An 18,650-nucleotide genomic window follows, 5' to 3' on the forward strand; every position below is an offset into this window, starting at 1 on the left:
ACCTTCTAGAACGTTGGGGTCTAGCACAAAAAAGCAGTGTTCATGCTTGTTAACAGAATGAATTCAAAGAGCTCCAGTGTGTAAACCACTAATAATAATCTCTTCCAGGTTTTTTAAAAAGCACTACAAACATAACTATAGAAATGCAGCTTTTTAGATAAATTTTAGTTTCTGAATTAAATTAACCATTCATTTGTCTCTTGGTCTTAGGCACTATCAGATACGAACATTTTGTATTCTTAAAAACACTTACTCTGTTGAGTCCTCAAATTCAATCTTTCCCATACTGTTGAACATACAGATAATCTCGCTGCAATTTATATTCAACCTAAAAAATGTAGTATATAAATTAATGTTCTTAGAAATTTACTACTCCTCTACACAACAGTAGCCAACATTAGCTAACTTAAAAGAAAGCATTTAAGTAATTTTTCACAAATTACAATTATTTTAATTTGGTTTTACTTTAAGAAAGATGCATGATCCAAAACTTCAAATTATAATCACTTGCTATTTAATAACTCTTGGTATGGGCTCCTAAATCAAGACTTACTCACCTCGGGGGATTCCTTGGAATTATAGAATTAACTTGTGACAATTCACTTTCAAATGTTAACTTCAAGGTCCGGATAATCTGGAATCAAGAGAGATGTATACTTCATGTGTAAATTTTCTTTTATTAAAATATTGCTAAAAGAGGATTTTAGAGGGAAAAGGCCTTTTAGGTATTCAATTGATAAATTCAAGGCTATTTTTTGAGCTCTCAAAGTAAAGGGTAGAAATCAATCTTTACAACAGTCTCTAATGGAGTTGAAAGTTGTTTAGAGACCTACATTAACAGACACCCCAACAAGTAATTAGAACCATACAGACACAGAAAGCTCCAGTCAGATTCATTAAGCACCAGTGGTATTGTCAAATGCTTCCTCCTCCTCCTCCTCCTCCTCCTCCTCCTCCTCCTCCTCCTCTTCTTCTTTTTAAGATTTTATTTATTTATTTTATGTATACGAGTGCTCTATCTAAATGTATGCCTTTATTCCAGAAGAGGGCACCAGATCTCATTATAGATGGCTGTGAGCCACCATGTGGTTTCTGGGAATCGAACTCAGGACCTCAGGACCTCTGGAAGAGCAGCCAGGGCTCTTAACCACTGAGCCATCTCTCCAGCCCCTAAATGCTTCCTCTTCTTGCCTCATCTTCCTAACTAAATTTGCCAGAGTAAAGACCATGTTTTATTATCGTTTTTCCCCAAAATCTTGCATGTAAACATACTGCTTTTAGAATTACATTAGGGGAGAATCAGTAACAAGATACTGGCAAATTCTCCACTGTTCATTTGAAGTTAGAGATTATGGAGACAATAAATCAATAGATTCCAATTCTGTACTTTAGTATATCATTTGCATCTGGTTGTTTATGGGAAATAAGACTCTGAGGACACAAAGATTACTAGAGAAGATTCCCTCCCTTAGAAAGTGAAGTCGAGTTAGCAAAGAGGATATTGTTAATCTTGTCCTGTCAATTTGTGCTATAAGAAAGACATTTCTATTTTGCACAACTTTTCTCTCTATGCACAAGATTATAAGACAAGAGATGAATGAAGTAACTGTTTCCTGATTTGTACATTCTGAAGGTATAAGAAGACAAGAAGAATGGGATCTTGAGTTAGAAGTGGCCCTGCTCCTTGCTGCAGGCTGCATAGCTTGAGCTAGCCAAGGCAGTGTTGGAGAGCTCACCCAGGGAAGTGATGATGAGGAAAAGCTAGTAGGCTGACAAACCCTGATACCACCCAGGCCCAGAACCAGGGCTATGAGTTGGCCCACCCCAACATCCACCTCATCTGTGAACTCTTGGCACATGTTAAGGGGTAGAACCTACACATCCAAAACAGCAAGATCTCCATGACACAGGACAACAGGATGCCCAAGAGTAGCCCCAATGAGAACCTACTATTGATAGTATCAGAAGTCAGATACCTTGAACCTGATCAATGACTCACAGCAATAAATACAAGTTAAGATGAATGAACCAAAGAGTAAACTGTATGACTCAATCAATGGGCCACACTACAGCTTCCATGATGTGATTTTTCTTTTTTTCTTTTTGGTCTATTTGATTTGTTTGGTCTTTTTATTTTTCTTTTAAAAATTGTTCTGTTTTGAAGGGGAGGTTACAAGGGCAGAGGATAGATATGAGGGAATAGGAAGATAAGTGGAATAGGGATGCATGATGTGAAATCCACAAAGAATCAGTAAATGTTAAAAGAATAAAAAAATGCTATGTGGATGCTGGTGGGACTGTAAGCTATGGACCTTTATAGGACAGAAAGAAGCTTAGAGGACTTGTGGAGGGGCAACAAAAAACATGAGCCATGGAAGCGAGAAGGAGGTTGCTAGAAAGAGAGGGTCAAAAAAGGTCAGTGGAATGGGGGGGGGACAAGACTCAATGAAAACAAATGTTTGAAAATACTGTATTCAAACCTGATGTTTTGTATGCTACTTAAAGCTAACTGATGCATATCACCATAGAACCTTCATCTGGCGATGGATGGAGATAGGGACAGAGACCCACACTGGAGCATCAGACTGAGCTCCCAAGGTCCCAATGAGGAGCCGAAGGAGGGAGAACATGAGCAAGGAAGTCAGGACCACGAGGGGTGCACCCACCCACGGAGACAGTGGGGCTGATCTATTGGGAGCTCACCAAGGCCAGCTAGACTGTGACTGAAAAAGCATGGGATAAAACTGGACTCTTTGAACATGGCGGACAATGAGGGCTGATGAGAAGCCAAAGACAATGGCACTGGGTTTTGATCCTACTTCATGTTCTGGCTTTGTGGGAGCCTAGCCAGTATGGATGTTCACCTTCCTAGACCTGGATGGAGGGGGGAAGACCTTGGACTTTCCACAGGGCAGGGAACCCTGACTGCTCTTCGGACTGGAGAGGGAGGGGGAGTGGGAGGAGGAGGGGGAGGGAAATGGGAGGCTGGGAGGAGGCGGGAATTTTTTTTTTCTTTCAATAAAAAGAAAGTAAAAAGAAAAAAAGCTAACTGATGGATAAATTAATATAAGTCTTGTGCACACAGTATTGATAGAAAGTAAATACTTTCAAGAATTAAAGATCATTGTAATGAAAGCAAGCATTTAAGCCCTCCTTGTCTGAAGGGTGGACCTGAGCTCGATCACATAGCCTATCCTTGGATCTAATCATAGAAGCTATAATGCCCATTAGTGTGATCAAATCAGTTATCAAGGAGTTACTACATCTATCCTTATAGGGATTAATAAATAATTTAAATAGATATTAAAAAAATTAAGCCATAAGTTCAACTATAAATTCATGAGAACAGTTTCATTTTGCTTATTGCTCTTATTTGTACTCACCTTTAATTAAAGTGTCTTAGAAAGTGTCTTGTATAGCCTGCATCCTAAGTGTCCTCTACAGAACCCTAGAGTGGTGCTACCAAAAGTGTGAGGACCTTTAAGAGATAAGGACTAATATGAGGTTTTAGGTCACTGAAAAGGGACAGCTGTATCTCAACCTCTGCTCTCTTTTCCTTCCTGGCCAGAGAAATACGGTTTTGTTTTGCTATATTCTCCTACATGATGTGCACTAGAGACATAAAACAAAGGAGTCAATCAATCATGGGTGATAATTCTCAAACCGCGAGCAAAAACAAACCTTTCCTTTTACAAGCTGATTATCTCAGATATTTATCATAGTGGTGAAAAATCTAAGTAACACAAACATCAGTTTTTACCTCACTGACATACTATCAGATTATGTGTTTTAGACATTAAAAATAATAAAAGGTTAAATGAATGGAATAGTGTATATCTTAGAATTCTAATGCTGCCAGGTGTGATGGTGTTTGCCTTTAATTCCAGCACTAAGGTGGCAGAGAGATCCCTCTGAGTTTGAGGACACTCTGGTTTATACAGCAAGTTCCAGGATTACATAGGAGAGCATGAGTCAAACAGAACAAAAAAGAAGAAAGAACTCAAACACCTAAGAAGCATCAATTACCAAAAAAGACAGTCCTTAGTTTGAAATATATGTATATATGTATTACAACATTCCAAAAGCAGCATGCACTAAGTTGAAAGCATAATCTGATTTTTGATCTTTTGCCTCTGTAGTCTGATCCTTTCTTAAATGCTGAACAGTGTCAGAGAGAGAATCACAGGGTCCAAAGAGTAGGCAATGGACCTTCTACAGTACACTGCTGCTAAGTCATGTTGCCTGGTAGGTTATCTGTATTAAAAACATTTTTGGTTTACAATATTTTCAACTTGTAATAAGTTTATCAAACTGTAATCCCATCACAAGTCAAGGAGTACCTGTGGAGTTTAGTGTAATTAAAAAAAAAACTCTTCTTGAGTTGATATACCAAGTCTATGTTCTAAAGTACATAAAGTCAGCCACGACAAAACTAATTTACACTGAACATTAAAATTACCTGAGTCAGGTCACAGTAGGTCCTCAGTGAAGGTGCTGATTTGAGTTCTTTTGCTATCTTCATAGCTGCATCCAAATCATTTTTTTTCTCTTCAATGTAGCTTTTAACTGTTGCTAATTTTGATAAATAATCATCTGTACGCCTTTCAAGTTCTTGACACAAGCTCTTTTTCCTTCATTTAAAAGAAAGTTATTTTGTGATAATTTACTAACATTTATGTAAATGTAAATTTATGACTGAGTAGTAGCTCTAATTTTACCAAGTGATAAATTTAACTAAAATAACAGAATGATTTCACTGATGATGAATTTAAATAATATGGGTAAAAGAAGCATGTTCTAACCAAATAGCACCTGAAAAGATAATTTTATGAGTTGATAAACTTGACATACAATGTGGCTAAATAAGTCATTCAACTAAATTGAAATAAATTACAATTGAAATTCATGTGTAAATAAAGAACAAAGGGGCTGAAGAGATGGTTCAGCAGTTAAGGGAACCTACTGCTCTTCTTACAGGGGACCTGTGTTTCGTTCCTGGTACCCAAGTCAGGCAGTTCACAACCACCTATCACTCCAGCTCCAGGGAATGTGATGCCCCATTCTAGCCTCTGCGATCACCATCATTCACATGCACATGTCCCCACACAGTAAAAAAATTAATTAAAATATAAAATTAAAAAATAAAATAATTGAGGCTGGAGTGATGAGTTAATGGTTTAGATAATTAGTGCTACTCTTATGAAGACCTGGGTTCAGTTCCCAACACCTACATGGTGGCTTAAAACTGACTCTTAACTCCAGTACCAAGGAATCTGATGCCCTCTCCTCACCTCCCATGGGGCACTAGGTACACACGTGGTACACATACATACATGCAGGCAAGACACTCATACTTAACAATAAATAAACAGGTATAAAGAAATTGAAAATAAAAAATTAATCTTAAAAAGAAAAAATATTTTAAAAGACAGTTATGTCATAGACATGAAGACTTTAGAGCATTCTGCCTAACCAGGAGAAATTCTGCCTGTATCTATCCTGTAGTCTTTTGTGCCCTTACAAAGACATATGTACTCACTTTTTGAAAGGTTTATTGCATATTTAAGTATTACCATAGGTACACAGTCCATGTCACAATAAGACTTATAAACAGTACCAAACCAGATGTTAGATACCAATACACAAATCTTTTTCTCTTCTCTAGAAATTGCTTTATTATAGCAACTTAAAAGGTTTGAACTGAAAAAGTCAAGTATTTTTGTCATTAAACAAAACAATCTCTCATTATTTCTTGCAAATCAAATCTAGCCTCTAGCAAAGGAAGTTTGCTAATACTACAGAAAATGGGCTAGGTTTCAAAAGTAAACAGATATCTCCAAACCATTTGGTAACATATAATTTTTGAAAGTGGTTTCTTTAAAGGAAACATGTTTATTTTGTTAAATTATAGTAAGTTCCTAAAAGCTTACATACACAGAATGACATTCAAAAGGAGTAAGAAAGCCTCATTCCACCATGGGACATAGGAAAAAAAAAAAAACCAAACTGGCTACTATCATTTCATGAGAACTTTGGAAAATAGCATTTTTTAAAAAAGACATTTTATGGCTTTTTCTGGAAGCAGGAACACAGTTCCCAATTCTTCAACTCCAACCAGAAGGAGAACAACAGAACTGATTGATGACATTAGCTAAATTTGTTTTGTGCTGTCTGAAGGACTGATCTCTTGTCTTAGATCTAAGGCAGTGGAAAAGCATGGGAGATGCTCAGGGGCACTGCAGCAAGACACATATACAGGGGTAAGAGATTATAGGCAGATATACAATTGATAACTTGAGACCTAGGAGAAGCTGAGATTCTTTTAAAAATTAAGATATAAGAGTAGTTGTGTACACTGAGGAACTGCCAAAGTCACACTTGGGCCACTCAAGAGTAGATCTAAAACCTTTATCTTACACTGATCCTAAAGTTTAGAATGTTCCAGCTATATAATCAAGCTATAAAGACTGAAAAAAGTTGTTAGTTTTCACGCCCAAGTTTAAACACAAACACTACAAGGAATATGGATGTATAACAACTACAACATAATATGGCTCACTCAAAGGAAGAGAACAGAAAGGTAGACTTTCTGAAGAAGCATAGGCAAATGGACTTTGTAGACTGATTTGAAATAACTGTCTTAAATATGTTCAAAGAAACAAAGGAAAACCCCAAAAAGAAGTAGAAGAAGTTAGAAGAGTGGCCTAAGAATAATAATTATCATATCAAGACAAAAAGAACATGAAAAGGAATCAAGGCTGCAGGTGCAGCTCACTGATAGCATGACTGCACAGCATTAGACCCTGGGCTGGAGATCTGGGCATGGTGGAACACACCTGTAATCTCAGCATCTGAAGGCTGAGGCAAGAAAATTCTGAGTTTGAGGTCAGCATAGGCTACATGGTGGGTTTGAGGCCAGTTTGGATTATACAATAAGGCCTTGTTAAACAAACAACAACAATAAAAGTAGAAGGCAATGGTGGAAGCAGAATCAAGAAAAAGCAAGGTTAGAAGAAAGGACAATTAAAATTGTTTCCAGAAACAATAACAACAACAGCAAAAAGAACGAAAAAATTAAAAAAAAGAGCCTTCAGAACCTGTTAAATATCAACAGGCAACAAACAGGAGAAGGAGAAAGATAGAAGGAAATAGTAAACCCAGAAAACAAAACAAAAAGAAAACAAAAAACAAAACAAGAAAAAACAACTTCCAAAATTTAATGGGACAAAGATCTATGAACCAACTCCACGTAAAATAAACACACACAGTCAAACTTTTGAAAAGCAGAGAAACAATCATGAGACCAGGAAGAAAAATGTAACCTGTCATACACAACAGATTCCTCTAAGATAACTGGTCAAACTCTCAGGAGAAACTGTCAAAGCCAGAGGCAATGAAGGAATATACATAAAGTGTGGAAAGGAAAAAAAAATCTGTGAACAGAATTTCATATTTAGCAAAGCTGTCTTAGAAAAGAGGCAGAGAAGAACTGGAGAGGGATGGCTCAGAGGTTAAGAGCATTGGCTGTTCTTCCAGGAGAACCAGATTTGTTTTGATTCCCAGCACTCACATCGAAGTTCACAACCATCTAGAACTCCAGTGCCAGGGAATATGATGCCCTCTTCTGGCCTCTATGGGCATTGCAGATACACAGTGCCCAGACATACTTGCAGTCTAAACATCCAGACACATAAAAAATAAAATAAAGAAAAAAAATCAGTTAAAAAAAGGGGGAAAGAAATGAGAGACAAACAGGAGAGGAGAAAGACAGAAGGAAATAGGAAAACCACAAAACAAAAACACAAGAAAAAAACATGGTTATCAATAAGAAAACAACAAACACTGTTCAGGATGTAGAGGGAACATGAACTTTTGCACACTGCTGATGAGAGTGTAATGAGTCCAGCCTATTACAGAAATGAGTTTGGAAGTTTCTCAGCAAAACAAAAATAAAACCACTGTACAATCCAGATACAACAGTCTTGGGTATTTGTTTGTGGTAGTTTGAATGAGAATGATCCCCACAGGCTAATATATTTGAATATTTGGTTCCCAACTGGTGGGTTGTTGGAAAAATTTAGGCATGACCTTGCTGGAGAAGGTGTGTCACTGGGGACCGGCTTTGAGATTTCAAAAGCCCAGGTTAGATCCTGGCTCTCTGTCTACAAATCAAAGAAAGAGTTCTCAGCTATTTCTCTAGCACCATGTCTGTCTGCCTGCCTGCTGCCAAGCTTCACACCATAATAATGGACTCACCCTCTGAAACTGTAAGCAAGTGCCCAACTAAATGCTCTCTCTTAGAAGTTGCTTTGGGCATGGTATCTCTTCACAGCAATAGAAAAGTGACTAAGACAAGACCTAAAGTAACTTAAGTGTGCTTGCTAGTTTTTTTTTCTTTTGTTTTTGTAAATTTGACACAAACTAGAGTCACGAGGAAAGAGGGAATCTCAGATGAAGAACTGCCTTGACTGGCTTGTGGCCACATCTATGAGAGATTATCTTGACTAATGATTGATGTAGAAGGACCTAACTGACTGTGAGCACCATCATCCCTGGGCAGGTGGGCCTGGGCTGTATAAGAAAGCTAGCTGAGCATGATCCAGAGAACAAGCCAGTGTAGAAAGCAAAGTAGGGCAAAATCAAAGTCAGAGGTCTAAGAATGACAACCACAAAAGAAAGCACAGGGAGAGAAAACCAAAAGCATAAACTGTAACAAAAGAAATAACAAATCAGTCGACTTCATAAAAATATTTGCATCTAGGTACATTCTTCAATGGCAGAACACTTGCCTAGCACGCACAAAGCCTTGGTCTAATCTCTAGCACCAAAGGGGATAAAACAACCATTTTATGCGCTGGGCATAAAATGCCATAAAAATTTAAGGAGATTAAGGGCTGGTGTAGAGACAAATGGACAAATAGCATTACTAAGCACACTGCTTTAGTCCTATCAAAAATTTTATGAGCATTTCTTGAAATGTATGTGATTAAACATAACATGTCAAATAGCTTTGAAAAAAGTAATATTAAATTGCTTTTTAGTAATTGCCTATCAGAAAGCCTTCTTTTCTGATGCAAATAATGAGAAATTGACATGACATGAGAAAATGACATGGTCATGTAGAAGAAAAGTTGTTTGTAGCTCCCCGAATATGTGAATTCTGTAATATGAGTTAGAAAATATTTTTCTTTGTTAATTGCTTTAAGAAAGAAATGTGGTAGCTCAGACCTGTAATAGTACTTGGGAGACTGGGGGAAGAGAATCATGTACTTGAGCTCAGCCTAAGCTACAGAGCGGTACCCTAGCTTTAAACACACATGCACACACACATATGTGTGCAAATGAGGGGTACAGAGGCATAATGAAAGAAGCTTGTTAACTCTAAAGTTAGCTTTAGAATTACAAAACAGACAGAATTTTGGAAGTATAGAAAAATTTTCACTTGAACTTCTGAAAGTCAGTCTTTTTGTTTCTTTGAGGCAGAATCTCACACTGTTGCCCAGCCTGTTTTCAAATGCACAGAAACCTACCTCCCTCAGCCTCCTGAATGAATGCTGTGATGAGAGGCACGAGTCACCACCCCCAGCTAGAAATCAGCCTTTAAGACTCACCTACTGCTGGGCAGTGGTGGCTCACACCTTTAATCCCAGTACTTGGGAGGCTGAGGCAGGCAAATCTCTTGGTGAGTTCGAGGTCAGCCTGGTTTACAGACCAAGTTCCAGGTCAGGCTCCAAAGCTACACAGAGAAATACTGTCAAAGAAAAAAAAAAGGCTCACATACGACCTTCTAAGCTTATTTTAAAGTTACATGTTACTGCTTCCATCTATCTGAACAAATGAGCAGAATGACAAGTTAATATTAAGAACACTGGTTTCATCAAGTTTATATTTTTAAGTTATTACCTAGAGTTAAGAGAAGCAAGAAGTTTATCAAATTCTTTCTCCACAACCTCTGTTAGACTGTGTGTTTCCTCTCTTGTTTGATTTTGTGTGCCATCAAGCATCTGAAAAAAATAATTCAATAAACTCACCTGGTATTTTTACTTTGGAGTAGTTGTATCATCAATATATTGCTGAATGTAAAAGATACTTTTCAGACTTTTCAAAAATAGCCATGGAGGTGATAAGATAATAAACAGAGCAAACCATTAAATTCAACTTTATCTTCTGGTGCTTGTCAGCAAGATCACAACTTCTAAGCATTTTTGTACCAATAATTTGATAAAACAAAGAAAAAACTAAAAATACCTAAAAATCTGCTGATAGATTTTATAAAACCTTTTTCTTATTCCTTTTTGTCATTACAGAACAAAAGTCATTTTGGACAACAGAATTTCTCTACAGCAGTATTTCTTAAATTACTGAAACACACAAACAAACAAAAACAAAAATCCCTAAACCAAAGTTAGAAAACACACTTCAGCTCTTGGTGCAGACCTAGGGTCCCCCAGTTCTTTCACTCCTATCTCCAAACTTAAGTCTTATTGCAGGCAGAAGGTCCTCCTTCCACCCCACCTTCATTCCCCAGGGATTCTGCTTCTTGGTGTGGAACCAGGTTTCCCTAGTTTTTCCTGTTGCCTCTTCTCAGCCTTTCTTCCTACTGCAGCTCTATTCCTTTGACCAACTCTTTACCAGGGACCTCACAGCTACCACACTGGCCTGGGATTCAGAATGGGCAACAGCAACCAAAGAATGAATATGTATCCTGCAAAGACAATTGCTGATATTGACATGAAGAAACACCTCAAACTGCAGAGTCCTAGATACCAGCACAAAAACACAATCATGAACAGTCAAGAGAATACGCCTCCTTCAGATACCATTAACCCATTGTACTAGGCCCTGAGAAATGCAATTTAAACATAAAACAAAGACTTCAAAACAGCAATTATAAATATGCTCAAGAACCTTAAAGAGGATAGAAATAAATGCTTTAATGAAAACATAGACAATTAGCTGGGTGGTGGTGGCACATGCCTTTAATCCTAGCCCTTGGGAGGCAAAGGCAGGTGGATCTCTATGAGTTTGAAGCCAACCTGGTCTACAACAGCTAGTTCCAGGGCATGCACCAAAGCTACACAGAAAAACCCTGTCTCAAAAAACAAAGTAAGTAAATAAAGTAAAAGAAAATAGACAATTGAATGAAAGAATAAAACAATTTCAGCACAACTCTTAAATAAATTTAACTTCATATGAAAACACATACACACAAAAACTGGATAGCTAAAACAATTCTGAAGAATTGTTGGAGGTATCACCACCCTTGATTTCAAGTTGTATTACAGAGCTACTGAAATGAAAATACATGGTATTGGCAAAACAAACAAAACCAGACATACACATTGATTAATGGAACTGAAGAACCAGATACAAATCCACACATATATGAACACACCATTTTTGACAAAGTCAAAAATACACACAGGAGAAAAGACAGCAACAATTGTTGCTGGTCAAACTAGATGACTTCATGTATTAGAATGAAAATAGATTCCTGTTCTATTACTTTGCACAAAACTTAACTAAAGACTTTGTACTGGCTGGTCAGCTTGACAGCTGAAAAGGTGTACGGCAAATAACACATCATTTAGGCAAAGGGCAGCCTACAGAATGGGAAAAGATCTTTAACAATTACACATAATTAGTTTCTAAATATGTAAAGATCTAAAATATAACATCAAGAAAGCAACCCAATTAAAAACGGGGTACAAGACTAAACAGAGTCCTCAAAAGATGAAACACAAATTACCAAGAAACAAAGAGATGTTCAACATCAGGTCATCAGGGAAATGTAAATAAAAACTACTTTTAGATTTCATTTTACTCTAGTCACAATGGCCAAGATCAATAAAACAAATGACAGCTCAATCTAGCAAGAGCACTTCATTCTGGTGGGAATGCAAACCAGTACAGTCACTATGGAAATCAGTGTTTCCTCAAGAAGCTGGGAATGAATCTGCCTCAAGACTGAACTCTACTGTTCTTGGGCACACACCCAAAGGACTCTGCATTCTATTACAGAGATAATTACTTACCATTTTCACTGCTACTCTATTCACAACAGCCAGAAATTGGAAATAGCTTACAGGTCTCTCAGTGGATAAATGGATAATGCAATGGTGGCATATTTACACAATAGATTATTCAGCTATTAAGCAAAAAATTAAATTATGAAATTTGTAGGTAAATGGATGGAAATAGAAGAAAAAAACATCCTTAGTGAGGTAACTCAGACCCCAAAAGAAATATTTTAATGTTTTCTCTTATATGTGAATGCTTTAGCTTTTAAGTTTTTCAAAATGTATGCCAATTCAAGTAGCAACAGATGTTAGGTACCTGTAAGGTATTAGTGGGAAAGAGAGCATCTCACAAGGAAAGGGAAATAGGACAGAGTTATGGAAAGAAAATGGGAAAACTAGAATAGGAGGACTAAAAAGGGATTGGGATGGAAGAGAAGGGTAAAGGAGGGAATATGGGGAAGGACAACTAACAAGAAAGGCTATTTGTAAAACTATATGGAAGCCTACTACTGCAGAAGCTTCTTAAAAATATGTATATGAGCCGGGCGGTGGTGGCGCACGCCTTTAATCCCAGCACTCGGGAGGCAGAGGCAGGCGGATCTCTGTGAGTTCGAGACCAGCCTGGTCTACAAGAGCTAGTTCCAGGATAGGCTCCAAAACCACAGAGAAACCCTGTCTCGAAAAACAAAACAAAAAAAAACAAAAACAAAAAAAAATATGTATATGTATTAAAGAAATATAGAGTCATCAAAGAGGGAGAGACTAGACATCTTATGTCATCAACTAAAACCTCTATTGCCAGAAATGGGTTATAGTTTGTCATCACAGGGTAATACCAAGGGTATTATTCACTCTCTACAACCTGACAGTATAGCCTTATTTGTTGAAGACAATGCTTACTTAACGTCATCAAACAATGAGAAGTTGAGCTGGTGCCTAACTAGAAACTTCACCCCAACTGACTAGCATTCATGTACTGGAAGGTACTCTGTATGCTACTAGAGGAGAAAGGCAATCATCAGTATCACCAAGCTACAACTCCTTCAACCTACAACAATGACCTACCTGCAAGGCATACTGGTTTTTTAGTAGCATGGGATGTTACTTACAGGAGTAGCAATTGCTTTTGATTATATTTAAGACCCAATCCATGAAATGGAACCCATAGCCGTCACTGTTTCAGTGACCGAGAACCTTAGACTAAATAGGTCATGGGCCCTAGAGGAAAATCTACTATTCTTCTTCTGCTAAAGCAGTGGTTCTCAACCTGTGAGTCATTCAGATATTCTGCATATCAGATATTTAAATTACAATTCATAACAGTAGCAATATTAGTTAAGAAGTAGCAACAAAATAATTTATGGGTCCTCATGACACAGGACTTATTAAAGGGTCGCAGCATTAGGAAGATTGAGAACCACTGTGCTAAAGGACCATAGTAATAAAATAACTAGAAATGGTATACTGATATACTCATAGATCAGTGCTTTACTCAGCCCTCATCAGAAAAGCTGAGGAGATGGGAACTAATATAGAGACCCACAATTGGACAGTATGCGGAGAGTGAGACACTTTGGAGCAGTCAGTCCTAAATGAAATGTCTTCAACCCCCTACTTCCATCCCCCACACACTCAGGTATATGTGGAAGAGGAGACAGAAAGATTCTAACAGCCAGAGGTAATGGATGACTATAACGATGACGCCAAGGAAACAAGATCTAGATGCAACAAAAACTGATGCAAATATGAACTCTGACATTGTGGCAGCATATACAAGACCCACACAGGATCAAGACAAACGCCCCACACTAACAAGAGGAAGTGGACAATAAGCTATCTGCAATTGATATTCAGAAACAAAGAGAAGATCCGTTTTCTCCAGTGGAATCTCACTGGGTATATCAACTACACTTCAGGGCAGGCCCCATGCCCAGGAGTAATTGGCCAACACAAAATAAACTCCATGGTAGATTTGTGAATTTGTTGTTTCATTTTGTTTTGGCTTTTTTTTTTTTTTGTCTTATTGGTCTTTGTTTTTTGTGTTTGTGTTTTTGTGGGTTACTTTGGTGCTGCTTCTTCTTTTCTTTTTGAAAGAAAGAGTGAAAAGTTGGGTGGGTAGAGAGGAGAATCTGGGAAGAATTGTGGGAAGGAAAATATCTGATCAAAATATATGAAAAAAATTTCAGTAAAAATGTATTTAGTAAAACACACTACATGTTACATTCTATTAAAAAAAACAAAAAACTTGAGTAAAAATGTTGGCTATTTTATGTTTATTTTTAAAACATTAAAATTTTTTGCTTGAGATCCATGGCCTCTATCCTGCTGTATTTTTTCTTTTGGTGTGGTCACGCCTACCTTACCAGTCTCAGGAAAGCACTGTGAAGCAGACCACTACTTTGCATTTTTTACAGGACCCCTGCTGGAAAGGAATTCAGGATGAAAGTCTCACCTACATCTGATGGCACAGGGTTGATACTGGAACTATGAGGTTTGGGGATGACAGGTTGGGGTAGATATACTACATATTATAAAAAAAAAAAAAGGAATTGGATTTGGAGTAGAAGATGGATGGCTTGGGGCTGAACTGTGCCCATTCAAATTCAGATATTATGTCAACATAGGGGAGCTTGCAAGCACAAGCTTGTCATCACAGGTTACATTCTTTGCCCCTGCCTTTTCTCGAGGTCTGTCTTTCTCATAACTCTCATGCCATTACTATTATTGTATTTCTAATTCATTTTGAGGAAGCTGACTTTTTAAACATGAAGTATTTAACTATATTTCTACTTAGCAGTAACAGTTTGAAAATGAAATTAAGGAAGCAGTACCTTTTACAATAGCAACAAGCAGAATAAAATACACAGCATAAATTTAAACAAGAAAGTTCAATATGTGCTCACTGAAAACCAAAAAAAATATTGTTTAAAGATTTAACAAATGAAGGAATAGTCATTGAAAACTTTTTTTTTAATAGTGAAATTTAATCAATCTACAATGTCTCCCTCTCTTATGTAAAAAGTGGTAACAACATAACCAGCTAAAACCACTGAAATCCTTAATTCTAAAACTTTTGGTAATGGGTGCTTAAGGGGCTAGTTTCTTGTTAGGCAGAGCAAGCAGCTCTGTTGGAGAACACAGCCAAACAAGGGGCAAATTCTGCAAAGATGAAAAAATCCAGTTTACAGAAAGGACATATCCTGATTCCTCATAATCTCTGATTTTATTCCTTCTTAGAGTAACAATGTTACAAACCCAATCCTGGCAGGACAGGGTAGTTTTCAATTTTTCTGCATGTTTCTCTATTATTATATTATTGCTTTTAAAAACTGAGTATAAAACCTAACCTCAGTGATACACATACAAGTGTGCACTTTTACAGAGGTCATTTGGCTGGGGCTGTAGCTCAGGGGCAAAGTGCTTGCTTCACATGCATTACAATCTAGCTTCATCCTCGGCACTGCCACACCCTCATCCCTAAAAAGAGGAAACAAGTGGACTTATTAAGTGAAGGCACACAATCTCAGGAAGGAAAAAAAACACGCACATGCTCTCACTTATATGCAGAACATAGTCAGTAATATATGTGTATACTCATGTGTAAGTGTGTACAGAATAACATGTAGAAAGAGAACAAGAAATGGTAAATATTAAGAGATGAAAAAGGATATAAGCTTTGGAAGAAGTTATGAAGCTAATGGTTATTTTAGTTCTAAACACGTCGTGGATTTCTGGTATATATTCAATAGTGAAGTATAAAATCTCACATGAGGTGTGGCAGCTTAACAGTTTCTGTACTAACCATGTAGAAGTTCAGGGAGATGTACAGACTTTAGATGTGGTGAATTTTGGTGTATGATGTTTTTTATTTACAAACTTATTATAATAAAGTTTATTAAAAGTGTGGTTTTTTCATAAAGAGGCCATGCTTTACTTCCTGGTAGAATTATTCAAAATGCTTACTTTGACAGCATTACTTAATTGTTCAAAATTATAGCCTGCTATCTTCAGTGCCTCATCGATCTCTTCTGTCTCCTGAGAGAAAGAACAATATACAAATATAAAACACAAAAATAGATGTTTAGCTAATTTATAATTGTAAAAATTTGAGCTGTAATTTTGGTTACAAATGCAACAAAGATCTACCAAAGGAGGATAAAAGCACGCAACAATAATAAAAATACAATCCCGCTTATCTAAAATTTGAAAAAAATAACAATTTTATTTCCACACTATGAATAGAAACTCAGGACCTCAGGTATGCTAGACACCATTCTACCACTGAGCTATATCCTCAGTCAGTAGAGGAACTCAAATATGTAGACCAGACTGTCATCAAACCTGCAGTAATCCTCCTGCTCCTGTCTTTATAGTGTTGAGGTTACAGTAATAGACCACCACACCTAGTGACCCGCGAGTCATCTGCCTCAGCGTCCCAAGCGCTGCTGGTACAAACATGTGCCGCAGGCCACCATAAAGATACTGCTAACAGTAAAACTGCAGCATGAATCCAGTCTCCAACTTAAAATTATCTCAGAAAATGTATCATGAAAAATAAATACAAACAGTTTTTAAGAAAAGATGATTATAAATATGGCTCTGTTAAGAGTTTAACTTGATAATCAGATTTGTAACACACATTTGTAATCAGAGCAGTGGGAGGTACAGGCAGGAGGATCAAATCATCTTGAACTATGTAGTAAGTAAGTTCAAGTCCAGTTTGGACAACATGAGGTTCTGTTTTTTGTTTTTAAATTAGAGTTAAAACAAAAGAGAATGAATATAATTTAGACTTCACTCCCCTTTTCAAGACCAGTAATGATTTTTACAAAAAGTCTCTACTTCATTTAGCTTCATTTTAGAGTTTGTTCTATTTCTAAGCTCAATTTCAGCAAATGTTCATCATTAACATTATTCAGAATCGTAAAGTAAAATTCAATCTTCAACAACAAACATCATTATCAATAACAAATGCAACTAGGCCTCTTAGCTGTCATTAAAATAATTGGAAAACTATATTCAGAATTTAGAAAATTTTAACTGTACTTGTTTCAGGGCATTTGGATTAAGTAACTAAGTTAACGGGAAAAAAACTATAGTCATGTAAATATCAAGAATTTCAAAATCAAGGCAGTCAAAGCATGTCTTAGGAAAAGGACTTACAAACAGGTTTGTTATAAACACAGGCTAAAACTGTTCAAGCAGAAAGCAAAGCAAAAAATTCAAGTGAGGAGAGTGGATTTGTTACTTTTAGTCTTCTAAAAGAATCAATAATTGTAGGAACCCTGAGAGGAAATGTTCAGCTACTCAGCATAAAGTTTGGTTTCACAATGCTTCATGACCAATGTTTTTCATACCGACATTACAGCTGACAGGCTTGAAACAGTCCTGTTTATGGAGGATGAATGTTCCAAATCAACAATTAGCTGGTCCATCGTCTTTTTAAGGTCTGAAGAACAGTTCTTTACCCTGAAAGCGTCAAGCATGTTATTTGAAATACAAGCATGAATATAATCTCCATTGCATTCTCATTTTTATTCTCTATTAAAAATAATCCAGATGATAACTTAAGAATATGTTCTCAATTATCAATAAGGAAAATCCATGAATAAAATTACTTTCACATAATTTAATTTTAATATAAATTTAACTTAAGCAAATTCCTAAAATACCATGTTTTAATTTCTTAAGCACCTTATTTACTTGGTATTTGGGGGAAGAAATATTAATAATGACTGAAATGTTTTAAGCTCCTCAATTAAAGTAATGCATGCATACAAATAAGTACTTATATGCAGAAATGTCAGCTATTAAAAGTGCACTGATAAACATGGGTAACAAGAGACCTTATTTCAGAAAACTTGAAACTCCACATAACACAATCCATAAATAAAACTGTCTAAACCAAATTTCATTTAAGAATGAAGAGCTATTAATATAAATTTATGTAGAGCGTTTAATTTAAAAACTCGTCATTTAGAACAAAGTTAGAACTTTTACTGGACATTACACATATATAGACAAGAGTACAATTTGATTAGCTTATATGAGATTTCAAGTCAGAAATTTCCAAAGTAAGTAAAGGTCTTTGAAGTAAAGCAAAAAAAGCTAAAGCACTCAACACAGCAATGACTGGCTAGCATGGAGGAGGAACTGCCTCCTTTGGTGGGAGTGAGCCATCATCATCTACCACAATCTCTATTCTTTGTTTAAACTCAGTCAACACTGTTCAATAAATTATCTGTTTTATTTTTGCAGATGTCCAAATTGGCAACCCCAAATTTGATAAAAATGGCCACTCTATGGAGAAAGGATCTACGATCACTTAATCACATGATTCCTGAAGTTGTGTTCTCATCATCTGCAGACCTCATGAAGAAAGTGACTGATGATTATGTTTGTAGGTGAGAGAAGTACTGTGACTGTCAACACCTAGATGTCAAACTTCCGGTGAGAGTTTTCCACCCAAAGACACAACTTAGCTTCTCCCTAACTCATTAAAACATGAAAAGAAAAACTACGGTGGTATTGTGAAAATCCAGTAATTCAAGTTCAAAGAATTTGAGATTTTAACTGGATAGACCAGGAAGAACTAGAGAGCAAGGAAAAGTATGGAAGTGAAATGAGATA

At 36.7% G+C, this 18,650-nt stretch overlaps 1 protein-coding gene across 1 annotated transcript in view; it reads right to left on the reverse strand.

Moving 5' to 3' along the window:
• Positions 1 to 18,650, reverse strand: part of Rnf17 (ring finger protein 17) — a 121,284-nt gene that overhangs the window by 88,714 nt on the left and 13,920 nt on the right. The window contains exons 4-9 of the mRNA XM_041634216.1: positions 17,378 to 17,489; positions 15,984 to 16,055; positions 9,904 to 10,004; positions 4,460 to 4,631; positions 558 to 634; positions 254 to 328 (exon numbers count right to left, since the gene is read on the reverse strand). Of these exons, the coding sequence (XP_041490150.1) occupies positions 254 to 328; positions 558 to 634; positions 4,460 to 4,631; positions 9,904 to 10,004; positions 15,984 to 16,055; positions 17,378 to 17,489 (609 nt within the window). The remainder of the gene's footprint in view (positions 1 to 253; positions 329 to 557; positions 635 to 4,459; positions 4,632 to 9,903; positions 10,005 to 15,983; positions 16,056 to 17,377; positions 17,490 to 18,650) is intronic.

The sequence above is a fragment of the Microtus oregoni genome, unplaced genomic scaffold, assembly GCF_018167655.1.
Source record: "Microtus oregoni isolate MIOR12 unplaced genomic scaffold, Mior012 000045F_ref0000178, whole genome shotgun sequence".
NCBI classification, from domain to species: domain Eukaryota; kingdom Metazoa; phylum Chordata; class Mammalia; order Rodentia; family Cricetidae; genus Microtus; species Microtus oregoni.